Source organism: Mauremys mutica, chromosome 14 (genome assembly GCF_020497125.1).
Source record: "Mauremys mutica isolate MM-2020 ecotype Southern chromosome 14, ASM2049712v1, whole genome shotgun sequence".
Lineage (NCBI taxonomy): Eukaryota > Metazoa > Chordata > Testudines > Geoemydidae > Mauremys > Mauremys mutica.
In genome coordinates, this window is record NC_059085.1 from 27,145,145 (window position 1) to 27,166,236 (window position 21,092).

Genomic DNA, 21,092 nt, shown 5'->3' on the forward strand with positions numbered 1-21,092 from the left:
GTCTGGACGGGTGAGTAGTTCGAACTAAGGTAGTTTGAGTTCAGCTACGCTATTCGCGTAGCTGAACTTGCGTACCTTAGTTCGACACCCCCCCCCCAGTGTAGACCAGGCCATAGATGGTTGTGAAGTAAAACCCCTGTCCCAAACTTTGCTGCTCAGGACCATCTGTAGTATATCCTGGTAGGCCTTCATGGAATAAGGGGTGGAACCAAGTCAATTCACCCATGGCTGTCTTCTGTCCTTTGGATAAAGGAGGCAAATGTGAGTGATCACTAATGGTAAAATATCTAGGAATGTTAAGAAAATGTGTATGCCACTGTTTAAATGTAACTTGTAATAAACTGGAGAGAATCTAGAGGAAACCAACAAAAATGATAAAAGGTTTAGAAAATGTGACCTATGAGGAAAAGATTGAAAGAACTGGGCATCTTTAATCTAGAGAAGAGAAAGCTGAGGATACACATAACAGTCTTCAAATATGTAAAAGGTTGTTAGTGGATGGTGATCAGTTGTTCTCCATGTCCACCAATTGCAGTTTGCAGCCAGGCAGATTTAGGTTGGATATTAGGAAAATCTCTCTAAGTATAGCTAAGCACTGGAAAAAGTCTTAGGGAGGCTGTGGAATTCCCATCCTTGGAGGTTTTTAAGAACAGTCTAGACCTGTCATGGGTGGCTAGAGTTTGACTCTTCGGGGCTAAGAGGAAAAAAAAAGTAGTAAAAGCTTATTTTTGACACTATCAGCAGATATGACTCAATGAAAAATAGAGAACAGCTCTGTTAAGTACCATAATGCAGTTTCTGCACAAACACTTTTTGAGTAGAGCAGCACTTTAAATAAACTGGACCAAATTTGGCTCTGTGAGTTTTATCAGCTGTAAGTCAGTAACATCCATGTTTCCCACTTTCCACACTGAATACACATGGAGTATGTTTTACACTTTGATTCTGGAAGTGGATCTATTTCACAAAATTGCAGTTGCTATTATCCATTACTCTTCAATCCTGACAGCAGTAGTGATACTAATACCCTGTGCTAGATTCTTTCCATGTCTGTTGTGGGATCATATCTGGGATTTGTTGGCCTTGTTAACTCTGAGTTTGGAAACTATTACCACCTTTCTTGCAAGAATCATGCTTAAACATGGTTAACTACAGTGTTTCAGACCACTCATTTGGAACAATACACTGTAGTATTTTTTATATGGGTACATCTCACGCTCCCCAGGTTAAAAGGTCTGTAAAGGCAAAGGGGCTAGCTCCTGGGATCAATAATGTTGCTCTTGAGTGACCTCTTTTGGCCAGTAAATGTAGCTCTGAAGAAAGTCGTATCCTGACTATTCATCCTCATGGAGGAAGTGTTAGGGTACGTCCATACTACCCGCCCGGGTCGGTGGGTAGCGATCGACTTCTCGGAGTTCGATATATCGCGTCTCATCTAGACGCGATATATCGAACTCCGAACGCGCTCCCGTCGACTCCGGAACTCCACCACCGCAAACAGCAGTGGCGGAGTCGACGGGGGAGCCGCGGACTTCGATCCCGTGCCGTGAGGACGGGTAAGTACTTAGAACTAAGGTACTTCGAGTTCAGCTACGCGAATAGTACCTTAGTTCGAACACCACCCCCCCCCCAGTGTAGACCAGGCCTTAGTGTTGCTGTGTGATGAAGCTACAGGAAATTAAAGATGGAATCCCAGAGGAACCTGGCCCCACTCACACCATTCCAGAACAGGCACAGGAATATGAAAGGGATCTCAAACACCTGTCCTGTTATGTCCAAGTTCATTGTGATTTTGCTGTGGCAGTCCTGCATCCTGCAAACATTTATGTGGTCATAGATGTTAGAAATGGAAAAGCCCTGTTAGGTAATGCAGTCTTACTCCCTCCGCAAGTACAGGGTTTCTTTCTGAGTATGTTTTCTATTGTATTGCCCATCTAGATTTAATCTTGTCAAGGGCAAGTGTGTATTGGTGGTGGTTCTGCTTGCTTCTTAACTTGGAAATATCAAGATGTAAAATAGGAGCCAATGAATGATACATTTAAAATTATTAGGGTTAGAATTATTAATAGGGTGCCCACCCATCCCTCATTTCAAGACACTGTCCCGTATGTCATTGATTTGTCCCGTACGATGCCCACCCATCCCTTATTTTAAGATGTACTGAAATGTATTAAAACGGATCACAAGTTACATTTTAACCATTACATTGAAAGTTGATGACGACTGCATTGTATGCCTGAGGGTGGCAGAAATATAAACTGAGAGAACAATATTTGATACTTCACACCGTCCCTCAGCACCCCAAGAGCTTAATGGGGGACGGGGCCTGAGCTACAGCAGCCCCCTGGGGTTGCGGGCTCTGGGCACCTGAGCGCAACCCCCGGCAGGCGAGAGCAGACTAAGTCCGAGCAGGCCGCAGGTCGTTCGTTCTGCTCCATCCCCATGGGGCGATGGCGGCGCCCGCCGAGCGCCCCGCCTCTCTCACGTGACAGCGGCCTGGCCCCGGCGCCAGGCGCCCTGGTCAGAAGATGGCGGCGCCGGAGGCCAGCGACAGCGAGGAGGAGGAGCTGGCGGGCTATGGCACCGCGCTGGAGCCCCTGCCGGAGGGTAAGGGAGCTCGGGGGACACAGCCGCCCCGATCCCGGCTTGCGCGGAGGCGTCCTCCTAAGTAGCCCGGCTAACGCCGCGGGCGGGCGGTGAGCGAGGGGCCTTGTCTCCCCGGAGCGCTCTGCCCACATGAGGCGGGGGGAGCCACCTGGAAGCCAGGTCCAGCGGGGCAGCCCCCGTCTCGGCAGCCGCACATCCTGTCTGCTTCAGGGAGCGAGACGAGACGAGCCAGCGCCTCTCCATGCCCGCCGCCTGGTCTGCGGCTTCCTTCTCGTCCTGTCCCCCGCGAGTGCCTGTCCCTGCCCTGCGCCTGCGAGAGACCCGCCCGGCTCTCCCCGGTCAGGGCCCAGTAAACACGGCCACGGCCACCTCCGCCTAGCCCGCGAGGGAGAGACGGGGCTGGGTGGGCGAATACTAACGCACCGAGGCTGTTGCGCTGCGGGGTGTTAATAGGGGAGGACAGCGTTGAAGAAACCTCTGGGCTTGGCCTGGTGGTTGGGGAGTTAGTGCACACTGCACAGTCAACACAGTACCAGGGCAGGTGGTCTACACTACAGCTGGGATGCCACCAGCGGTTGATTTAGTGGGTCTACAGAAGACCCGCCAAATGGACAGCAGATCACTCTCCAGTCGACCCCTGTACTTGAGAAGTGTAAGATAAGTTGATAGTAGAGTTTCTCCTGTCAACCCACCGCGGTACACCGCTAAGGTACGTCGACTCACATAGCTGGAGTTGGGTTGCATTGGTCGACTTACCACGGTAGTGTAGACATAGCTTTAGAGGGAAGTGGGTAGTACAGATGATAGGCCAAGAGCTGGCAAATGTACAAAACAAACAAACTGGAGGGGGTGCAGGGGATTCCCTTCTAATCTTTGAGGTCTTATCTACACTACTCACGGGATTGGCAGGCAGCGATTGATCCAGTGGGGGTCAATTTATCGTGTCTAGTATAGATGCGATTAATTGACCGCTGAGCGCTCTCCCATCGACTCCGGTACTCCACCACAACGAGACGTGCAAGTGGAGTCGACGGGAGAGCGTCAGCTGTCAACTTACCGCAGCGAAGACACCACAGTAAGTAGATCTAAGTACGTCGACTTCAGCTATGCTATACATGTAGCTGAAGTTGCGTATCTTAGATCAACCCCGCACAGTAGTGTAGACAAGCCCTCAGTTACTGAAATTTCAGGTGTTACTTGTTGCAGTAGGTGGTCCTTAGTTTTCAGACACAAGTGTGATTAAGGCCTGGGTCTGCACAAGGATTTTGTACAAATTCGATTACGGTTGTGATTTTGTTTATCAAAATAGTTATACCAGTGCAACTCATAGTGTGGACAGAGTTATGCTGGTATAAAGATACTTTTTGTGAGTATAGTTTATTTCCCTTCATGTACAAGAATAAGCTAGACCACTTGTACCGCTTTAATAATACAAGCGTTGTTAAAGCTGTACAAATTTTGTCTGTAAACAAGGCCTAAGTTGACAATATCTCTTTTAACAGTGTCACTGCTAGGCCAAGTTCTCAAATGACTGTGCTTAAATGGAAAATGAAAAATCCTGGCACCATTGAAGCACTAAGGCTTCAGTTCTCAGTACATTCAGACTGTTTCAACAACCTGGAAGTTCCATGCATTTCTGTAAGGCCTTGTTGTTGGTGTTCAGATTTTTAAAAATAAAGCAAAGTTATATTTATTAAAATTGACTTTTTTTTCCACGTCTGTACTCAGATAACCAAAAACACTGTGCATGGCTGATACAAGGCTTTTGCTATAACAGAATTATATTTCTCATAAATGTTGGAATAGAACTGATGGAAGTAAACAACGGAAGCCCTCATTGTTATTTACTTAGATAAAAGTAGAAAGCAATTAATTGTTGTAAAAGTTAGTCTCTATAGTTATACAGTAAAATCCCCCTGTGGTTTGTAGTGCGTCTTACCCAAGGATTAAATACAATGTTACTCATTTTAATACTGTTTCTTATTGCCTTACAAGGTTCAGGGTCAATACTTTTTCTTTTATATCCAGTTTCATAAAACTGCCCTGCAGCTGGATGTAAATATACATCCTACCATCAAAAGCACAGAGTGCATGTAACCAGTGGTGGGTGGGTGGGTGTGCATGCGTGTACATGCACAGGTGCACTGGCCACATGAATGTTTATCCTTCATGCCATGTATTATATATGTACAGTATTATATTTCAATGGTCAATATTTGCATAATGTAAGGATCCTGCCCTTTAAAGGCCAGGACAAGAGTTTTGAGGCCTTACAGGCCTGATCCTGCAAGCACTTCATGGTGGGGCTTAGTGCTCACTGCTGTGAAATCAGTGGGCAGTAAGCACTGTATACAGCAATGTTTCAATTGTCTATCCCTGAGATTATAAATCTCTTGGAGAAATGACAGTATTTTACATGTGTTTGCCAAGCCAAGCACACTTTTGGTTTTCAGTAAATAAGAATGAGTTTACACACAACAATGAGTTTACACAAAAAGGAGATTATATATACACTTTAAAATTTCTTATTATGCAAATCCGTCTGTTCCCTTGAAGTCGTCTTACGTGATTTCGGCACAGTCAGCTGTATGAAATATTTCAAGGTCCATGATCCTGCAATAGATTGCATGCAGCAGATGTTTGCACCTGTATGGAGCCTCATTGACTTCTCTTAGGGGGATGGTGCTATTGCAAGTGAGGTTCGGACCACTTAAATATAGCCTTGACTTTTAAAGATCCTGTTGACTGTTTGCAATGATAGTGTTGTTAGTTAACCTCTGTCTTGATTAATTTCAAAATTGGATAGTTATATTCTTCCTTCCAAATTCCTAAAGCTTCAGTTGGATATGATGATGATATCAGGGTTGGAAGGGACCTCAGGAGGTCATCTAGTCCAACCCCCTGCTTAAAGCAGGGCCAATCCCCAAATCCTCAAGGCTTGAACTCACAACCCTGGATTTAGCAGGTTAATACTCAAACTGTTGAGCTATCCCTTATGCAAGCCCGCTGTTATGATAATAACACTTAGCAATTTTCATAATGCTTTACAATCAGTGCTTAGAGCACCCTCTAAAATAGGAAAATAAATATTATTCGTCGCATTTTACAGATTGGGACATTAAGGAGACAGATAGTTTGTGGTTTGCCCACAGCCATGGAAAAAGTCGGTGTAAGAACTGGGATTAGGATTTAGAAATTCTTCATCACTGTTTTTATTTTCTTATTCTCTCAGTTCCTGTTTGAAATAGCAGCACGTAGTACTGACATGCACAGTTGAACTGCTGTCACTTTCCTCTTCAGAGTTGGCTGCTATTCCTGTGGGGAGCAAATAGTTACTGAGAAGAGTGGGGATTTGATTCTCTGTTCAGGTTAACTCAGTTTCCTGTTTTTTTGTATTTTGATAATTGTAGGTGAACGAATTAAGAAGCCAATTCCCCTTCAAGAGCAGACCGTTAAAGACGAAAAGGGACGATACAAACGTTTTCATGGAGCATTTAGTGGTGGTTTCTCTGCTGGCTATTTCAACACTGTTGGTTCAAAGGAAGGTCAGAGATTGTGTCTGAAACTAGTTCCTCTCATGGAGAAGAACTGCAGTAATACTTTATCAAAACATAACACTGCTACATTTATTTTTGGGAAAACAAATGTAAATTGGTATTATGTATTTTTTTCTGCTGATGTTCACTGTAAATAGTTATACTTTTCTATTAAAATGAACATCATTGAAGCAGTTATCCTTGGAATGCTCTGATTATGGATCCATCACGTTGTGTTGGCGTGTCCTTAATGTGTTTCTGATTAATAGAATGGCAAAATGGAAACACATAACCTTTCCTTGCTGCATTAATACATTATATTACAGTTTCTTTTTATACATTTCTTAAAGATTTGCTTTCTTTTAAGGATGGGCCCCTTCAACTTTTATATCATCACGTCAGAAGAGAGCAGACAAAACAGTCCTTGGACCAGAATACTTTATGGATGAAGAGGTAAATTTACAAAAATTATACAAAAAGTTGCAGCATGACAATACTTCAGATGTTTGGCCATTTTATCATTGTGTATATTGTTGCATGAATTTATGTAGATATAGATAATAAAATCACTTTTATTGTAGATAGTACTAATAAGAAATTTGTAAGAATGATCCATTATTTTAAGTTTTCATCAAATAACTGATTTAATCTTGTCAGGGACAAGTGTGCATTTGGTGGTGGTGGGTTCTGTTTACTTCTTAGCTTGGGAATATCAGGATGTAAAATATGAGCTTCCTAGATTTGCTGGCATAGTTTTGAGGGCTGATGGGTGTAGTTGGGAGCTGTTTCAGCCCTTGAATGTTTGTAGGCAATTTAAAAACCCTATTTTGTTTAACTAAGAATCTTCTAGGTAGGACCTGTTTAAAACAAACAAAAAGAAAAACAGAAAGCAAACAAAACTTTCTAGGTCTCCATTATAAAGAAGCATATGTAAATAAAGACTGTGATTTTTTGAAGGTGCATAAGGGGAGGTAGGTGCCCAATTCCATTGAAATTTAATTAGAGCTGGACACCTAACTCACGTAGGTGCCTTTGAAAACCCAGCCAAAATGAAGGGCATAAATTCCAGGTTTTCCTTGGAATTTAATTCTTTAATATTAGTCTATATTTGAAGAAAAGTTATTTCTAATTATAATTTTTCCATTTTGTGTGTGTTTTTCTCAGGATCTAAGTGAATATGGGATAGCGCCTAAAGAAATTACAACGACAGATGACTTTGCTTCCAAACCCAAAGATAGAATAAAAGAAAAAGCTAGGCAGATTGCAGGGGTAACTGCATCCATTCCAGGAGCCACTGCACTGCATGATTTAATAGCACCAGCAAAGTGAGTAGATATAGCGCCTCACCCCCAAAACACCTATGATGTATTGGCAAATAAAGGAATATCTGACTACTGCAGTCAATGCAAATTACTGCAAAATATATAAAATTGCCTTTTCAAAGGGACCTCCACCTGCCTTCTTGTTTTGAACATGCAAATTTGCGCGCACTGTCATTTGCAATTCTGCATGCAAAGTACATATACAAATGATAATACGTGAAGAATTGTGCTTAAAAAAAGCTGCTGGGAAAATTTGGCCCATACTGTTATGAATTTATGTATAGCTTTCAGGAGCTTCACCATGAATACTTTTAAATTAGGCTGTCAGCATAAATGTTTTGTTCTTAATTTTCTCTTAGAATAACTATTGGTGTTGAATTATTGCGAAAAATGGGCTGGAAAGAAGGACAAGGAGTTGGACCTCGAGTAAAGAGAAAGCCACGCAAAGAAAAACCTGGTATGCTCAACTAAGTTTTGAGTAATGGAAAATGAAAAGTTTCTAGTCTTCTCTGTGCTATTGAGAAGATCTTGTAAAAACCTTTTATTTGCTCTGTGGTTATTTATTTATTTATTTTTTTAATGTAACTAAGAGAAACTTACTGAAGAATTGTAACTTTATAGTATGGTGCTGTTATGTCTTTGCAGATCCTGAAGTAAAAGTATATGGCTGTGCCCTACCACCTGAAGGATCTGAGGGATCTGAGGTATTATGCAGGGAAAAGTTTCTGTTTTTGATATAAAAGCAGTATTTGTAAGTTTATATTTAAAGTATAACTTTCAATATATGTAAAAAAGTATAACAAAAAAAAATCTCACTATTATATGACTAGAATACTAATATTTGTAGTGTTGGTCCCAGGACATTAGTGAGACAAAGTGGGTGATGTAATATCTTTTGTTGGACCAAGTTCTGTTGGTGAAAATGACAAGCTTTCAAGCTACCCAGAGCTTTTTTTCTGAATATTAATGCTTGGGTTAAGTTAAACCTAGGACAGCTCCTTTTCTAGTCAGGCATATGCAGTGATATCCGTATGTATTTAGAGAACTCTTAAACTTTTTCAGAATTGGACTTCATCGTAACTAAATGTTGCTGTGGAACTTACATTTTTATACTGCTGTACAGAGTTCAATGTTTATTTATTGTAATGTACTTTAACTTTGTAAAAGGATGAAGAGGATGAATATCAGCCAGAGAATGTGACGTTTGCACCCAAAGATGTAATGCCTGTAGACTTGACTCCTAAAGAGAATGTCCATGGACTTGGTTACAAGGGTCTAGACCCTACCAAAGCATTGTTTGGGGTTTCAGGAGGAGAACACCCCAGTCTTTTTACTGATGGTTCTGAAAAGACAAGTAATCTACTTGGTGATCTGAGACATAGTAAAGGAAGAAAATTGGGTATCTCAGGCCAGGTAAAACATTACTGTATATACTGTGTTGAAGTGCCAGTTATAGGAAATAAATATGTTTGTCTTAAAATCTCTCTAAAATGGAATTAAAACAAAGTTTTAACGCAAATTGAAAATACCATTTCTGGTATTAAAAATAATACTTTGTACTACTCTGCTCCCTTCTCTCTGAGAATCTGAAAGAGAACATGAATTAAATGTTAATAATACCTTGTGATGTGGGATAGTAGTAATATACCAAATTTGAGATGGAAAACTAAGGCACAGATAGGTAAAATGACCAAACCAATAAACGGGGTCAGCCTGAATCTTGAATTTAATATATTTTTATTGGTTGAAAGAGGCAAGGATCATTGGTTCCTTTTACAATATGCATGACATTCCAATATTAATATTGTGATTGAAATAAATTGTGAGAGAGTGGAATAAAACAAACGTATACTTTTTTTTTTTTTAAATACATTGAAAGTACTCTTAAAATTGCAGTAGAATCTGCAAGGGCCAAATGCTATGCTTCCTAGTCCGTAATCAGGCAACACTTCTGTTTATGTCAATGGCAATTTTTGCTGTAAATGTAGATATTTCTGTTATTACAGTGTTATTTCTCATTCTCAGAGAGCCAGGAACAGTAGAAAAAAAATGACACTACCTTATCAATGTGAAGCAATGCTTTCATTAAATGTTCCCTTTCATAAGGTAGTCTCTTTTTTTTTCTACTGTTCCTACCTTTCTGAGAAATAAAATGTAGATAATTGATTTTTATTTCTCCATGAGGCCTGATAGAATGATCGCAAGAAACTTTAAGTGTGGTTTGAGAACAGGATTGGGAGGCAGGCAGGCTACCTTGCTTCTGTTCCCATAGACTTGCTAACATAGACTTGCTATGAAGCCATGGTTGAGTCCATGAAGCTTCTATATGGCTTAGTAAGTAAATGAGTGTAATGTAATAATATCATGATGAGTGTGGTGTAAGTAAAAATGAAAGTGAACATTAAATTTCTCCAACTGGAGTAAAGTGAGCTTTTTGTGAACCAAAGATGTTTAATTTTTGGCCATTTCCTTCCAATGCTAGGTTCTGTCAGCCACATTCAATTTTCCTTTAGCACTATGCCCCTGTGATTCATGTTTTCACACAGAGAAACACTGTCAAGTTATGTGATTTTTGGGAAAAAATAAATATGGTCAAATATGGTTGTATTTATTCCCATTACGTTGTTCTTCTCCTCTTTAAAGGCCTCCTGCCAGCATAATTATTTTCTTCCTTTAGAGCTCAACTTGTGCTGTTCGTATTTAGATGGCAGGATACATTGTTCAGTGTTATATAGCTAATCCTGCCAATTATAAACCAAACATGCCTCTGACATAGCGGTCCCAGTCCCTCTCTGCTGGAGGAGCTGGAGGATACGCTTGCTGTTTTGATCATTGGTCTCCCATTTGGCAGGGTAAAGTACTTGCTACATGAAAGTTATCAAACGGGTCCCAAACATGTAATTTTAATTTCAGAGACAAAATATACATATTCTGACATGTTACTTTTTTCAAGACAGAACTGTTATATTTTGACACTGTATAATTCTAACCATTTTTAATTTAAAAATTTTTTCTAGGCTTTTGGTGTAGGAGCTTTGGAAGAAGAAGATGATGATATATATGCTACTGAAACATTGTCAAAATATGATACAGTTCTGAAAGATGAGGAACCTGGAGATACGCTGTATGGTTGGACTGCACCTAAGCAGTATAAAAACAAGAAAGGTAAGAATTATAGATAAATCTGAAGTTTCAGTATAATTATACTTAAAATGTATATAAGAATGCTAACCTCTATTTCCCAAATATGTTCATTTATAAAGGATTGATATTTTCTAGCCCTGAGATCGCAATATTTCACCTAGTCTCTTCCATTACCATTACTTGTAGTTCAAAAGCAGATTAAATGAAAACTTCTGCTTTCTTCAGTTTAGTCATGTATTTATCTGAAAACATTTTTTTTCTGCCGCAGAAAAAATAGTAAGTGAAAAGCAACACCACTATAAAAATACAGATGATATTAAGAGAGCTTATTCCAAAGTTGTCTGTGGCCAAGGTATAAAATATTATATGGAAAAAATGTTAAATATCATGGTTGAAAAGCACTCAAAAGTTAGGAAATGCCAGGATGAAAGTTGCCAATGCAATAGATATGAAACTACATTGGCATAATACAGCTCAAAATTACTATGAAAGAAGGCAGTTGTAAGAGGAAAATAATTACCACTAATAGTGGTAATAGTTCACCACTAACAGTGGTTATGGTTAAAAATCTCAGAAATACTGTGTGCACTAGGTTAGAACTAATACTAGGCTGTGATAACTTACACAGTAGTTTTAATGTCAGAAAAGATGCATGAATATTTAAGAATCCTTCAGTAATTTACTTGCAAATATAGGGCCTGATTTTGTAGCCCTTGCTAATATGGGTAGTCTTTGGATTTAGTTTAATGTACATACATAAACTTCTGAATTTCTTTCAAAATGAAATTGATTCCATCAACATTGGCTTGAATTTGGTTCCATCAGTATAGCCAGTCACAGCCGTGAAGGCTTCGATGGATTCTAAATGGGATAGGCATGCCTCAGGGATTGTTGTTAAGCAAAAATTATGCAGGATATGAAAGTCAGTGGTAACTTTTGCATATTCTGTTTGTATTATACAATGCATAGTAGTATTAGTTATTGCTGATTATTCACAAGTTGAGGAAAACTGTAAAGGTTTTTAATAAGGAATTAAAAATATCAGGATATACTAATTAAAGGATGCTGTATCAGAAAATAGAATTGTTCGAAATTATTTAGTTAAAAAATTAAAGTTGTATATCCCTGTCTATGAAGTTAATTCTATAGTTGTTGGCTTTGAAAGTTATGACTAATTCTGTAATAATTTTATAGGAATAGAGAAAGAAGTTAGATATATTGGCAAAATTCTGGATGGCTTTTCCTTGGCTTCTAAATCATCAGCTCCAAAGAAGGTAAACAAAACATAATTTTTCTCTTAGCAAAAACAACTATTATAATTTTGTCATCTTTACGTGTTTAAATATAGACAATAAGTAATCACTCATATGTCAATAATAATCAAATAATTTATGAAGGAAAGATGTAAACAAGCCTAATATAGATCTATACAGTGATATGCAATTTGACTGCGCTCCTTGGTTATTATTCTATTCTACTGCATTCATATTGTATCTTGTAATAGGAATAAAACGTTGGTAAGCAACAAAGGTATCCTAAATAGTCAAAACTATAGGTTTTTCAAGTTGATAATACAAACCTGAAGTTTGTCCATCCACTAGACATACTAAATGCATTCAGAGCTGCTCACTACTGTTTGGCAGCAGTTTGGAGAATTGGTTTTAGCAAGAATAACGTATATATTCTGCTTGTCTGTTGTTCAAACATAACCTCATAGTTTCTTAGTGACCAAGACCTCTCAAATTCACTCATAGTGACAAATTTGTTTTAACCCTATTTTTAGGACTTAATTTTAAGTATAAGATGTATTGGTATAAGTGTAGAATGGGGTAAAATCCTGGCATATATAAAATTTTGTGACAGTATGCTTTTCCTAAAGAGGAAATAGAAAGAAAAATCCACTTAGTATACTTTACCATAAGGAGGCATTGGGACATCTGTTGTTCATTGAGGACTATTCTTTTAAGAGATATGAAAACAGAATTTCAGTGGAGGATACTAAGGTATTTTAGAAGCTTAGGGAAACTATTCAACTTTTAAAATTTAACGTTTGAAAGTGCATGTAATTCCAATTTTAAGGAAGGTAAATTCTTAAGCAATATCCAAAGCATTTTCTGAAAATTTTTTTTTTTTTTAAAAAGCAGTTCTTGATTTGCTATTTGATCTATGGTGTAATGTTTATAAACTGACAATTTGGTAATTATTTTTTTCAAGTTTCAGATGTTCCTGTTTATTACAATGCCATTTATTTATTGACTCAGACTAATTGAGCCTGTCCAGTTTGTTTGTTATATAGCTTACTTTTCTATTGTTAATGTTCACAAATTAAGTTGACAGTACTTAAAGGAGTATACAGGTTGTGGATGTCCTTTTCTGCAAGTCTGAGCAGTATATACTAGTAGTCTATAGTAAGACTAACTTTTGTACGCTGCTCAGTGGTTTTAGTGAAGGACATCTCATCTATAAATAACAAATATGAAACTACATCTCTCACTGTGTTTTTCTGTTTGTTTTGGAAGACTTATCTACCACCTGACCTGCCAAGGGATTACAGACCAGTCCATTACTTTCGACCAGTGATAACAGCTAGAAATGAAAACCTCCTTTTACTTCAGGCATTAGTTGAATCAACTGGGAAACGTGAGACTGATACTCCACAGCAAAACAGACACACACTGAATGCATCTCAGAGGAGGGAATTGCTAGGAGAGACTGCTCTAAAAGGTATGTGACATAGTGTGTGACCATACTTCTCCTTGTTTCATTATAACCTAGATTCACTTAACACTGACTAAACTACTAGGTTATCCCCATAATATTTTTAGCACAGGAAATACTTGTTTACAGACTTGAATGTTTACAATCTTGAATATATATATTTTCTAATTTAATAAAACTAAAACACCCCTTATGTTAGCCAAAATATTGGACAATATGATCCCTAAATGTCAATTACTGGGAATACCTACAGGTGTTTTCAGTTCTTGACACTAATTAAAGGAGAAAAGTGTGTGTGTAAAGGTATTTCATTTTTTGCTTCCATGAAGCCTAAATTTATTTTTTTTTAAATTTCTGCTTGTGGGTTTTTGTTTTTGTTTTTTTTAAAACCTTAGAAATTCAGATCTTGTGTAGCCTGGAAGATTTTATAGCTCTCTAGTCACTAGTGTTGTTGTGACATTATATGAGTCTAGAGAAAATAGCAAATAAGAGGGAAAGGGGGATGTTAGACTTCTTAAAACTTTTTTTTTTTTTTTTTGGATTAACATCTGTTTAATGTCAACCAGTAAAGGATACTGGAGAAAGAACATGTTAATTGCCTTTCCCTTCAGTTAAGTTTGAGGCCACAATACTCATGCTGCAAAACTGGGTGAATTGATTTAAATCACAGATTTTAATCCATAAGAAAGTAACCTTTAGTAAAATAATCTATTTTAATCTTGCTTTGCATTTGTACATTTGCGTTATTATGCTAAAGACAGGTTGGTTCTCATTGGTTGGTAACCATTAAAATATGTTGATTGGCAACTAAATGTAGCCTTCGTACTAATTTTGGTCCTTCTTTTTTTCTAACCAAGGTATTCTATATTTATACACATTTAGTAATAGTAATAATTGGAGATATACCAATCTCCTAGAACTGGAAAGGACCTTGAAAGATCATTGAGTCCAGCCCCCTGCCTTCACTGGCAGGACCAATTTTTGCCCCAGATCCCTAAGTGGCCTCCTCAAGGATTGAACTCACAACCCTGGGTTTAGCAGGCCAATGCTCAAACCACTGAGCTACCCCTGTATATTTAAGCAAGTATATCATTTAATTTACATTTATTCAGATTTTTAATTTTTACCTTTACATTCTTTAGAATATGGTAAATGATGCATTTCTTTACTAGATTATTCATTTTTTACTTGATTTGTATCAAGCTCTGTTTGAATAGAAATTTAATTAAAAATGCACAAACAAGCATTTTAAATTTTATTAGACAAATAAAACTATCAAATGTATGCAATACATAAAAAAAAACAAGTCTTAGTTTATCAAAATGTGTTTTTCATTTAAAACTGACTTATTAAACAAAGTAAGTATTTTATGTGGTTACTGAACTTTGTTTCTCATCATCATGTCCTTCAAGATTTTAGAACTAATAGGCCTCATTCTCTCACATAGTTTTATTAATAGATTAGAAGAAAAGCCATTGGGTTTTTTACTTTGAGTGAACTAGTCATTGAACTGAATTAGTTGAATAAACTGAGATGAAGAAAACATTATTTCTTTGCATGCAGAAGAGGTTACTCTTGCCAGAAGCTGATTTAGCACTTGAACAATCTCAGGTTCCAGATGCTTAGGCAGTGCACTTCCCGCCAGTGCAGTGGTTTGACTTTCTTTAAAACTTGGCAGCAAACATGTACTGCTTAATATTTATTTAATATAAATTATTTTAATAGACTATAAAAAGTTTAGGCCTTAACATAGGTTGTCATCATTTCAAATTTAACTTGAAATAGGTTTATTTATCAAAAAAATAAACCTGCATTTTATTTAAATAAAAAAATCTGATTTTAATAAAAGCCATCTGATTGTTTTGATTTTTTTCTTTAAATAATAGATTTTTATCCACCCTGCTCTGAGACCCCCCCAGAAGAAGGGGCCCCCGCAAAACCTGGAAAGGTCAGACTTCACATTTCTCAGTAAAAACCAAGGAGGACGCTTCCTTTTTGTCTTTAGCCTTCCAAGCCTTTTCCACACGTCATAAATAAGCAAAATATGGCACAAACATAACTTAAAAAAATATCCATTACAGGTCACTCTTAAATAGCTGAGACAGAAATTAAGATTGTATAATAGCTACAATAATGCTATTTTGTCAGCTTTTAAAGCATTCCACCTGGCAAAGCTCCATGGCATGGCCTTTAACTTTCTGGCTTGTGAGAACTGGAGATAGTCTCCGAACTAACAGTACTACTCTTTAATCAACAGGAATAGTTGTTGGGTAATATGAATAATTCCCTCACCCTTGCCCCTGAGGGCTGAGCATGACACTTCTGTAGCATTCCCAGCCCTTCTTCACTTGGGAAGCAAGTGACAGGGACCAGGAGTTGCACTGTACATGGCAGAGTTTGGCACTGAGACCACTGGGCTAACCAAGCGCAAATTATAACTGAAAACAGCATAATAGATTAATATAATAGCTAAATTATATGCAGTTAATAATAATGCACATGTTTATATAATAAAAGAAGAAAATATATGGGATTGTCCAAAACTTTCAAACCACTAACGTAACTACAGTAAAAGCTATGTTATCCATCACAATATGTCCCTGCTTGCTCCTAGGCAGAGATGCAGCTAGGCAGCTCTGCACGCTGTCTCCACCCCATCCCAGGTGCTGGCCCCATGGCCAATGGGAGTTGCAGGGGCAGCGCCTGGAGGTGAAAGCAGCGCGCAGAGCCACCTAGCTGCGCCTCTGCTTAGGAACAGCAGGGACATGTTGCTGCTTGTGGGGAGCCACCCTAGGTGAGCGCTGCCCGGATCCAGCACTTCCTCTTGCACCGAAACTCCCTACCAGAATTCGTGCCCTGCACCCACGCCCCCGCCCTGAGCCCTCTTCCCCCATCCAAACTCCCTCCCTCTTAGTTAACCAGAGTTTTTGACTTACCAGTGCATTTCCCCAACATGCCGATAACAAAGCTTTTACTGTATTCTGTAAAAGGTTTTTTTTTTTTTTTTTTTAATGGAGCATATACATATGCTTTACAAAATTTTACATTCCAGATTTCTATGAAGTCTAGATCTTTATAATATCAAATGTAGACATCCCTGGTTTATAGTATGCCAGTTGATTTGTTTTTCATCATATGTATCTCTATATATCTATCAGTACAGAGATCTGGCGGGGCACAATACATACGAATGAGTGTGAGGCACTATCCTGCTCCTTTCATAAAAGATGCATCCACTCAAACAGCAGTAGGTTCACCAAAGATGTAACTTGTAAAAACGATGTGTGTCTGTCTATAATTTTTTATTCTAGTGTAAAAATTGCAGTGAGAGCCACTTCTGGTGAAAGAAATCTCTCTTTAAATGACCATTTAAAAATATTCCTCAGGGTTTCCAGTAAAATTGTGACATTTAAAATTAACCACTACTAGAGTATTGATTTTTGATGATTGCTTGGGTATCTGAATGTATGTACATCCTATATTTAGACACATTTTTGTTTAGATAGGGAAATAATATACATGTAATATGTTTTATTCATGACAGTAGAGATAGTTACAAAGATGTTTTCTTCTTCAAATATCTCCTTATTGCTTTTTCCTATCCTCAGGTCCATGTCCTTCTGTTTTGGAGTATCTGTCAGGGAAAGACAGAGAGAGAATCAAAGAAGCAAAACAGGCAGCTGAACAACAAATGAAAACACAAACTTTGCCTCAGCAATCCCTGAATATCTCATCTTCCTCAGATGGTGTTCATCACAAGTGGCAAATGGCGTTCGGGGGGCAGTTAGCCACCCCTGGTTCTAGTGACTTCAAACCATTTGCAAAAAATCCAGAAAAACAAAAAAGATATGAAGATTATGTAGAGAGCCTTAAACAAGGACAAAAAGGTAACTAGCAAATGGTCATGAAACTCTTCTGCATTTTTTTATTTGGAAAAAGTTATTTCTGCAATTTTGATTAAGTATTTCATTTTAAGCTTCTCATAGGCTTGATTCCAGAATTCCATATGTAGCGCTTTTCCTTCTGTTTCCTGAGCCCTAATCTTGCAAAATTTAGGCACATAAGTAATCCCATTGATGTCAATGGGACTACACATTAATTTAAATGTTTGCAAGATTGGGGGCTTTGATCATACTCATCTTAGTTTCTCTGATCCCTCATAATGTAGCTCTCAACCTCACAGATGAGGGGTTTTCAACCTTTTTCTTTCTGAGGCCCACCCCAACATGCTATAAGAACTCCACGGCCCACCTGTGCCACAACAAATGGTTTTCTGCATATAAAAGCCAAGGCCAGTGCTAGGGGATAGGAAGCAGGGCAACTGCCCACCAAGCTACATTGCTCTGGCTTCAGCTTCTGCCCCAGGTGGTGGGGCTCAGGGCCCTGGGCTTCAGCCCCATGCGGTGTGAGACTTCATCTCTCTGCCCTGGCTTGCAGAGAGTCTAACACTGGCCCTGCTTGGCAGACCCCCTGAAACCTGCTTGTGGCCCCCTGGGAGGCCCTGGACTTCTCGTTGAGAACCACTGTCATGGACCATACTGTGATCTTGCAGTTTTTGTTTTGTTTCCTTCTTGTTTACCTTCCAGCTCCATACCTTCAACCTGCTTTTAATACTCATCTCTCTTTTGTAATTAAGACCGTATGTACTTTGGGTACAGGGGGACCATAGTAATGTTAATTTAGTCTGTCACCAGGAAGTATCCTTCATTCCCTACCCCCACACAACAGTTTCATGTTCCAGAATACCCACTGATGTAAAATATGATGATTTTCAATAGTTATTATTTTCAGGGATGGGTATTTTTGCTGTGCTCTCCAGGCCGCCTTGCTCCACTCTTCAGGTCCAGCTTAAATCCTTCCCCCCTGTTCCCCAAATATGCCAGGGAAATGGGGAGCTCGTAGTTGGCTTTTATCAGTTAATATCCAGGACTCCCTGTTCTTCAGTGGCTGTGCTGTACTCCAGGAAAATCAGCTACCCAGCCTGTGCTTCTGGGTTCCCCCCACTTTCCATCTGCAAACTGGGCTTCAGCTCTGCTGGGCTTCATGGATCAGTGTAGGGAGCAGGTACTATAATCCAGTTGACTTGCATTTGGTGCGGAAAACTGGATAATGAGAGACAGATCTCAGCAAGACAGGGAAACAGAAAACAAATGTCAGATGCCCAGTTGCAGCAAAAGGGCAGTTCTGTGGCAAAAATGCTGTTTTTGAGGTATTTTTGAAAAAAACCATATCTACGGAGTCCATGGGGTCTCTTACTAAGATGAAGGAAAGCCCGGAATCAGAAGTTGGTCCAATAAAAGATGTTACTTAACCCACCTTGTGTCTCTGAGATGGAGACATGTTACTACTTTGTTTTTTTATGTTATTTCAGGTGCATTTGACTGTTCTTTGATGTTGAGCTCTGTCTTTGGACCGGTAGTTTATCTGCTTAGGACATAGATTGTTGCTTTGTATAAAATGGAACAACTTAAATTTGGTTATTAGTAGAACAGGATGAAAATGCAGGAAATCTTGAAATAATGTGGAAGGTCAAAAACCTCATATCAGAAGCTCGGCTTGGTATTGATTTTGTTCCTGTCTCTAGAAGCAAATATGAACCAAAATCTGTTCCTTGTAAACAGGAAAGGATGATTTTTTTTTTTTGTAAAGCTACTTGGCACATCTGAATTTGCATTTATGAGCATGCACATTTTATGCATCCAGAAAGCCAATTTTAATACTCAAGTGCAAATCTAAACTTTACTAGCAAGTTCACATATTGAGCTTTTTACCTTTACATTTCAAGTATTTTGTTGGAGTTGTGTGTGATATTTTGTTTTGTTTTCTGTGGAGCAATTCATATTTTGTATATTCCAGTGTGCATTACAGAGCAGTGAGCTAGGTGTCAATAGTACAGTAATGGGTTAGGTAAATGAAGTAGCCACCATTCATTTGTCAAAGATTGTCATTCTGACACTATCTTGGGCAATCATCTTTGGCTACTGAAGAATAGTATATCCAGCAAGACACCCGGGGTTACCCCTATTCTTTATTTCTGAAGTATATTTCTGGCATATTTATATTCAACTACATATTCATCAGACCCTTGTGGAGATGAGCTTGGCTTCTGGCATTGTGTGAAAGAATCACAAAATGAGTTAAACGAACATACAAGTGTATTTTATACTTAAAAGTAACTTTTAAGGGCTGCTAAGCATTTCTATCCTTTAACTTACAATAGATACATCAGAGAGTCATTCAGATCCAGGTATGACAGAATGGGAGTTAGGAAGGGAACGAGAGGAGTTCTTCCATGCAGCAGTGCTCTACAAATCCTCCAGCTCAGTCCTGTCATCAAGATTTACTCGAGCCAAGCATGAAGATGGCACCGACAAAGTGGAAGTTCCTCGAGACCAAGAGGTTCATGCTGTTAATAATCCTGTATTGTGATTACCTGTGTTAACACTCAGTAGCACAGTCCAATTTATTTAAAACATCATGGTAGAAGATAAATATAATAGTGTTCTGTTGCCTTAAGAAACCAAAAGGAAATATACAATACTGCTGGCACAGCAGTAGTTAAGTATTTATCCTTTAAGTTCACTGAATGTTGACACCATTACCATAATAGCAGGCATTTTAAGAAGGTGATTATATTCTGTATATAATCAACATTTGAATTTTACAGATGGATATTGATGACAAAGAATCTGCAGTGAAGATGAAGATGTTTGGCAAGCTCACAAGAGATAAGTTTGAGTGGCACCCTGAGAAGCTACTGTGTAAAAGATTTAATGTTCCTGATCCCTATTCTGAGTAAGATGATTAATCAAATATCTTAATGCTTTCAAAAGAATTTTTTTAATTGTTCTGAAATGTGTGTTTGTGTAATGTTTGGGGAACATGCCAGCTTGATATCTCTGAAGGCTGAAACCCTCTCTTTATCTTCAGAATAGATGCAACCCAGGTAGAACAGCAGGCAGGCTTCCTTCTGATAACTTGCCAATTTGCTTTTTACCTAAACTAGGAGGATCACCTCATTAGAGATACGTTGAATGGAAATAGGTGATCCCCCCAGAACATAGTGGATGCTCCTTTGTTAGGGTTTGTATTCATGGACTCTGCTTGTTTTGTGGATAATCTGAGACTTCATTTTCCAATGTTGTCCATCCATCCCATCATTAAAAACAACGATTGACAAATAATTTAATTTTTCTCTAGTTCATCGATTGTTGGGTTACCCAAAGTGAAACGTGACAAGTATTCTGTATTCAATTTCTTAACTCTACCGGAGTCTACCACAACAACTATAACTCAAACAACAAATGAAAAAATACAACAGAATATCAATCCTAACAGTAAGTGGGTCAGCATTTTATTAGTGTAATCCCAGTAATTAATTATTTAAAAAACATTGATGTACTCGTCATGGAATCAAGTATCAGAGGGGTAGCCGTGTTAGTCTGGTTCTGTAAAAGCAGCAAAGAATCCTGTGGCACCTTATAGACTAACAGACGTTTTGCAGCATGAGCTTTCGTGGGTGAATACCCACTTCTTCGGATGCAAGAATGTATAATACCAAGATGCAATTTCCTTAAAAATAAAAGGGAACTCTTTGAAAACTCAGAGCTACATATATAAGGCTGGAGCAGTTGAAATCAGTGGAGTTATACTGATTTATAGCACTGAGAATCTGGCCAATAGAGATCTTCTAGTTTTAAGATTTTTTATTTTTTAAATATAGGCAGTAATGATAAAGCAAGTATTAGTAAATAATTGACCTGAC

General features: G+C 38.5%; 1 protein-coding gene across 2 annotated transcripts in view; it reads left to right on the forward strand.

Moving 5' to 3' along the window:
- The first annotated feature begins 2,462 nt into the window (after positions 1–2,462).
- Positions 2,463–21,092, forward strand: part of GPATCH1 (G-patch domain containing 1) — a 28,112-nt gene continuing 9,482 nt past the window's right edge. For both annotated transcript variants that reach the window (XM_044987028.1, XM_044987030.1), the window contains exons 1-14: positions 2,463–2,607; positions 6,018–6,152; positions 6,511–6,596; positions 7,308–7,468; positions 7,825–7,922; positions 8,111–8,169; positions 8,633–8,878; positions 10,483–10,630; positions 11,804–11,883; positions 13,129–13,333; positions 16,936–17,214; positions 19,548–19,726; positions 19,995–20,122; positions 20,528–20,664. In XM_044987028.1, the coding sequence (XP_044842963.1) occupies positions 2,529–2,607; positions 6,018–6,152; positions 6,511–6,596; positions 7,308–7,468; positions 7,825–7,922; positions 8,111–8,169; positions 8,633–8,878; positions 10,483–10,630; positions 11,804–11,883; positions 13,129–13,333; positions 16,936–17,214; positions 19,548–19,726; positions 19,995–20,122; positions 20,528–20,664 (2,020 nt within the window). In that variant the 5' untranslated portion in view covers positions 2,463–2,528. The remainder of the gene's footprint in view (positions 2,608–6,017; positions 6,153–6,510; positions 6,597–7,307; positions 7,469–7,824; positions 7,923–8,110; positions 8,170–8,632; positions 8,879–10,482; positions 10,631–11,803; positions 11,884–13,128; positions 13,334–16,935; positions 17,215–19,547; positions 19,727–19,994; positions 20,123–20,527; positions 20,665–21,092) is intronic.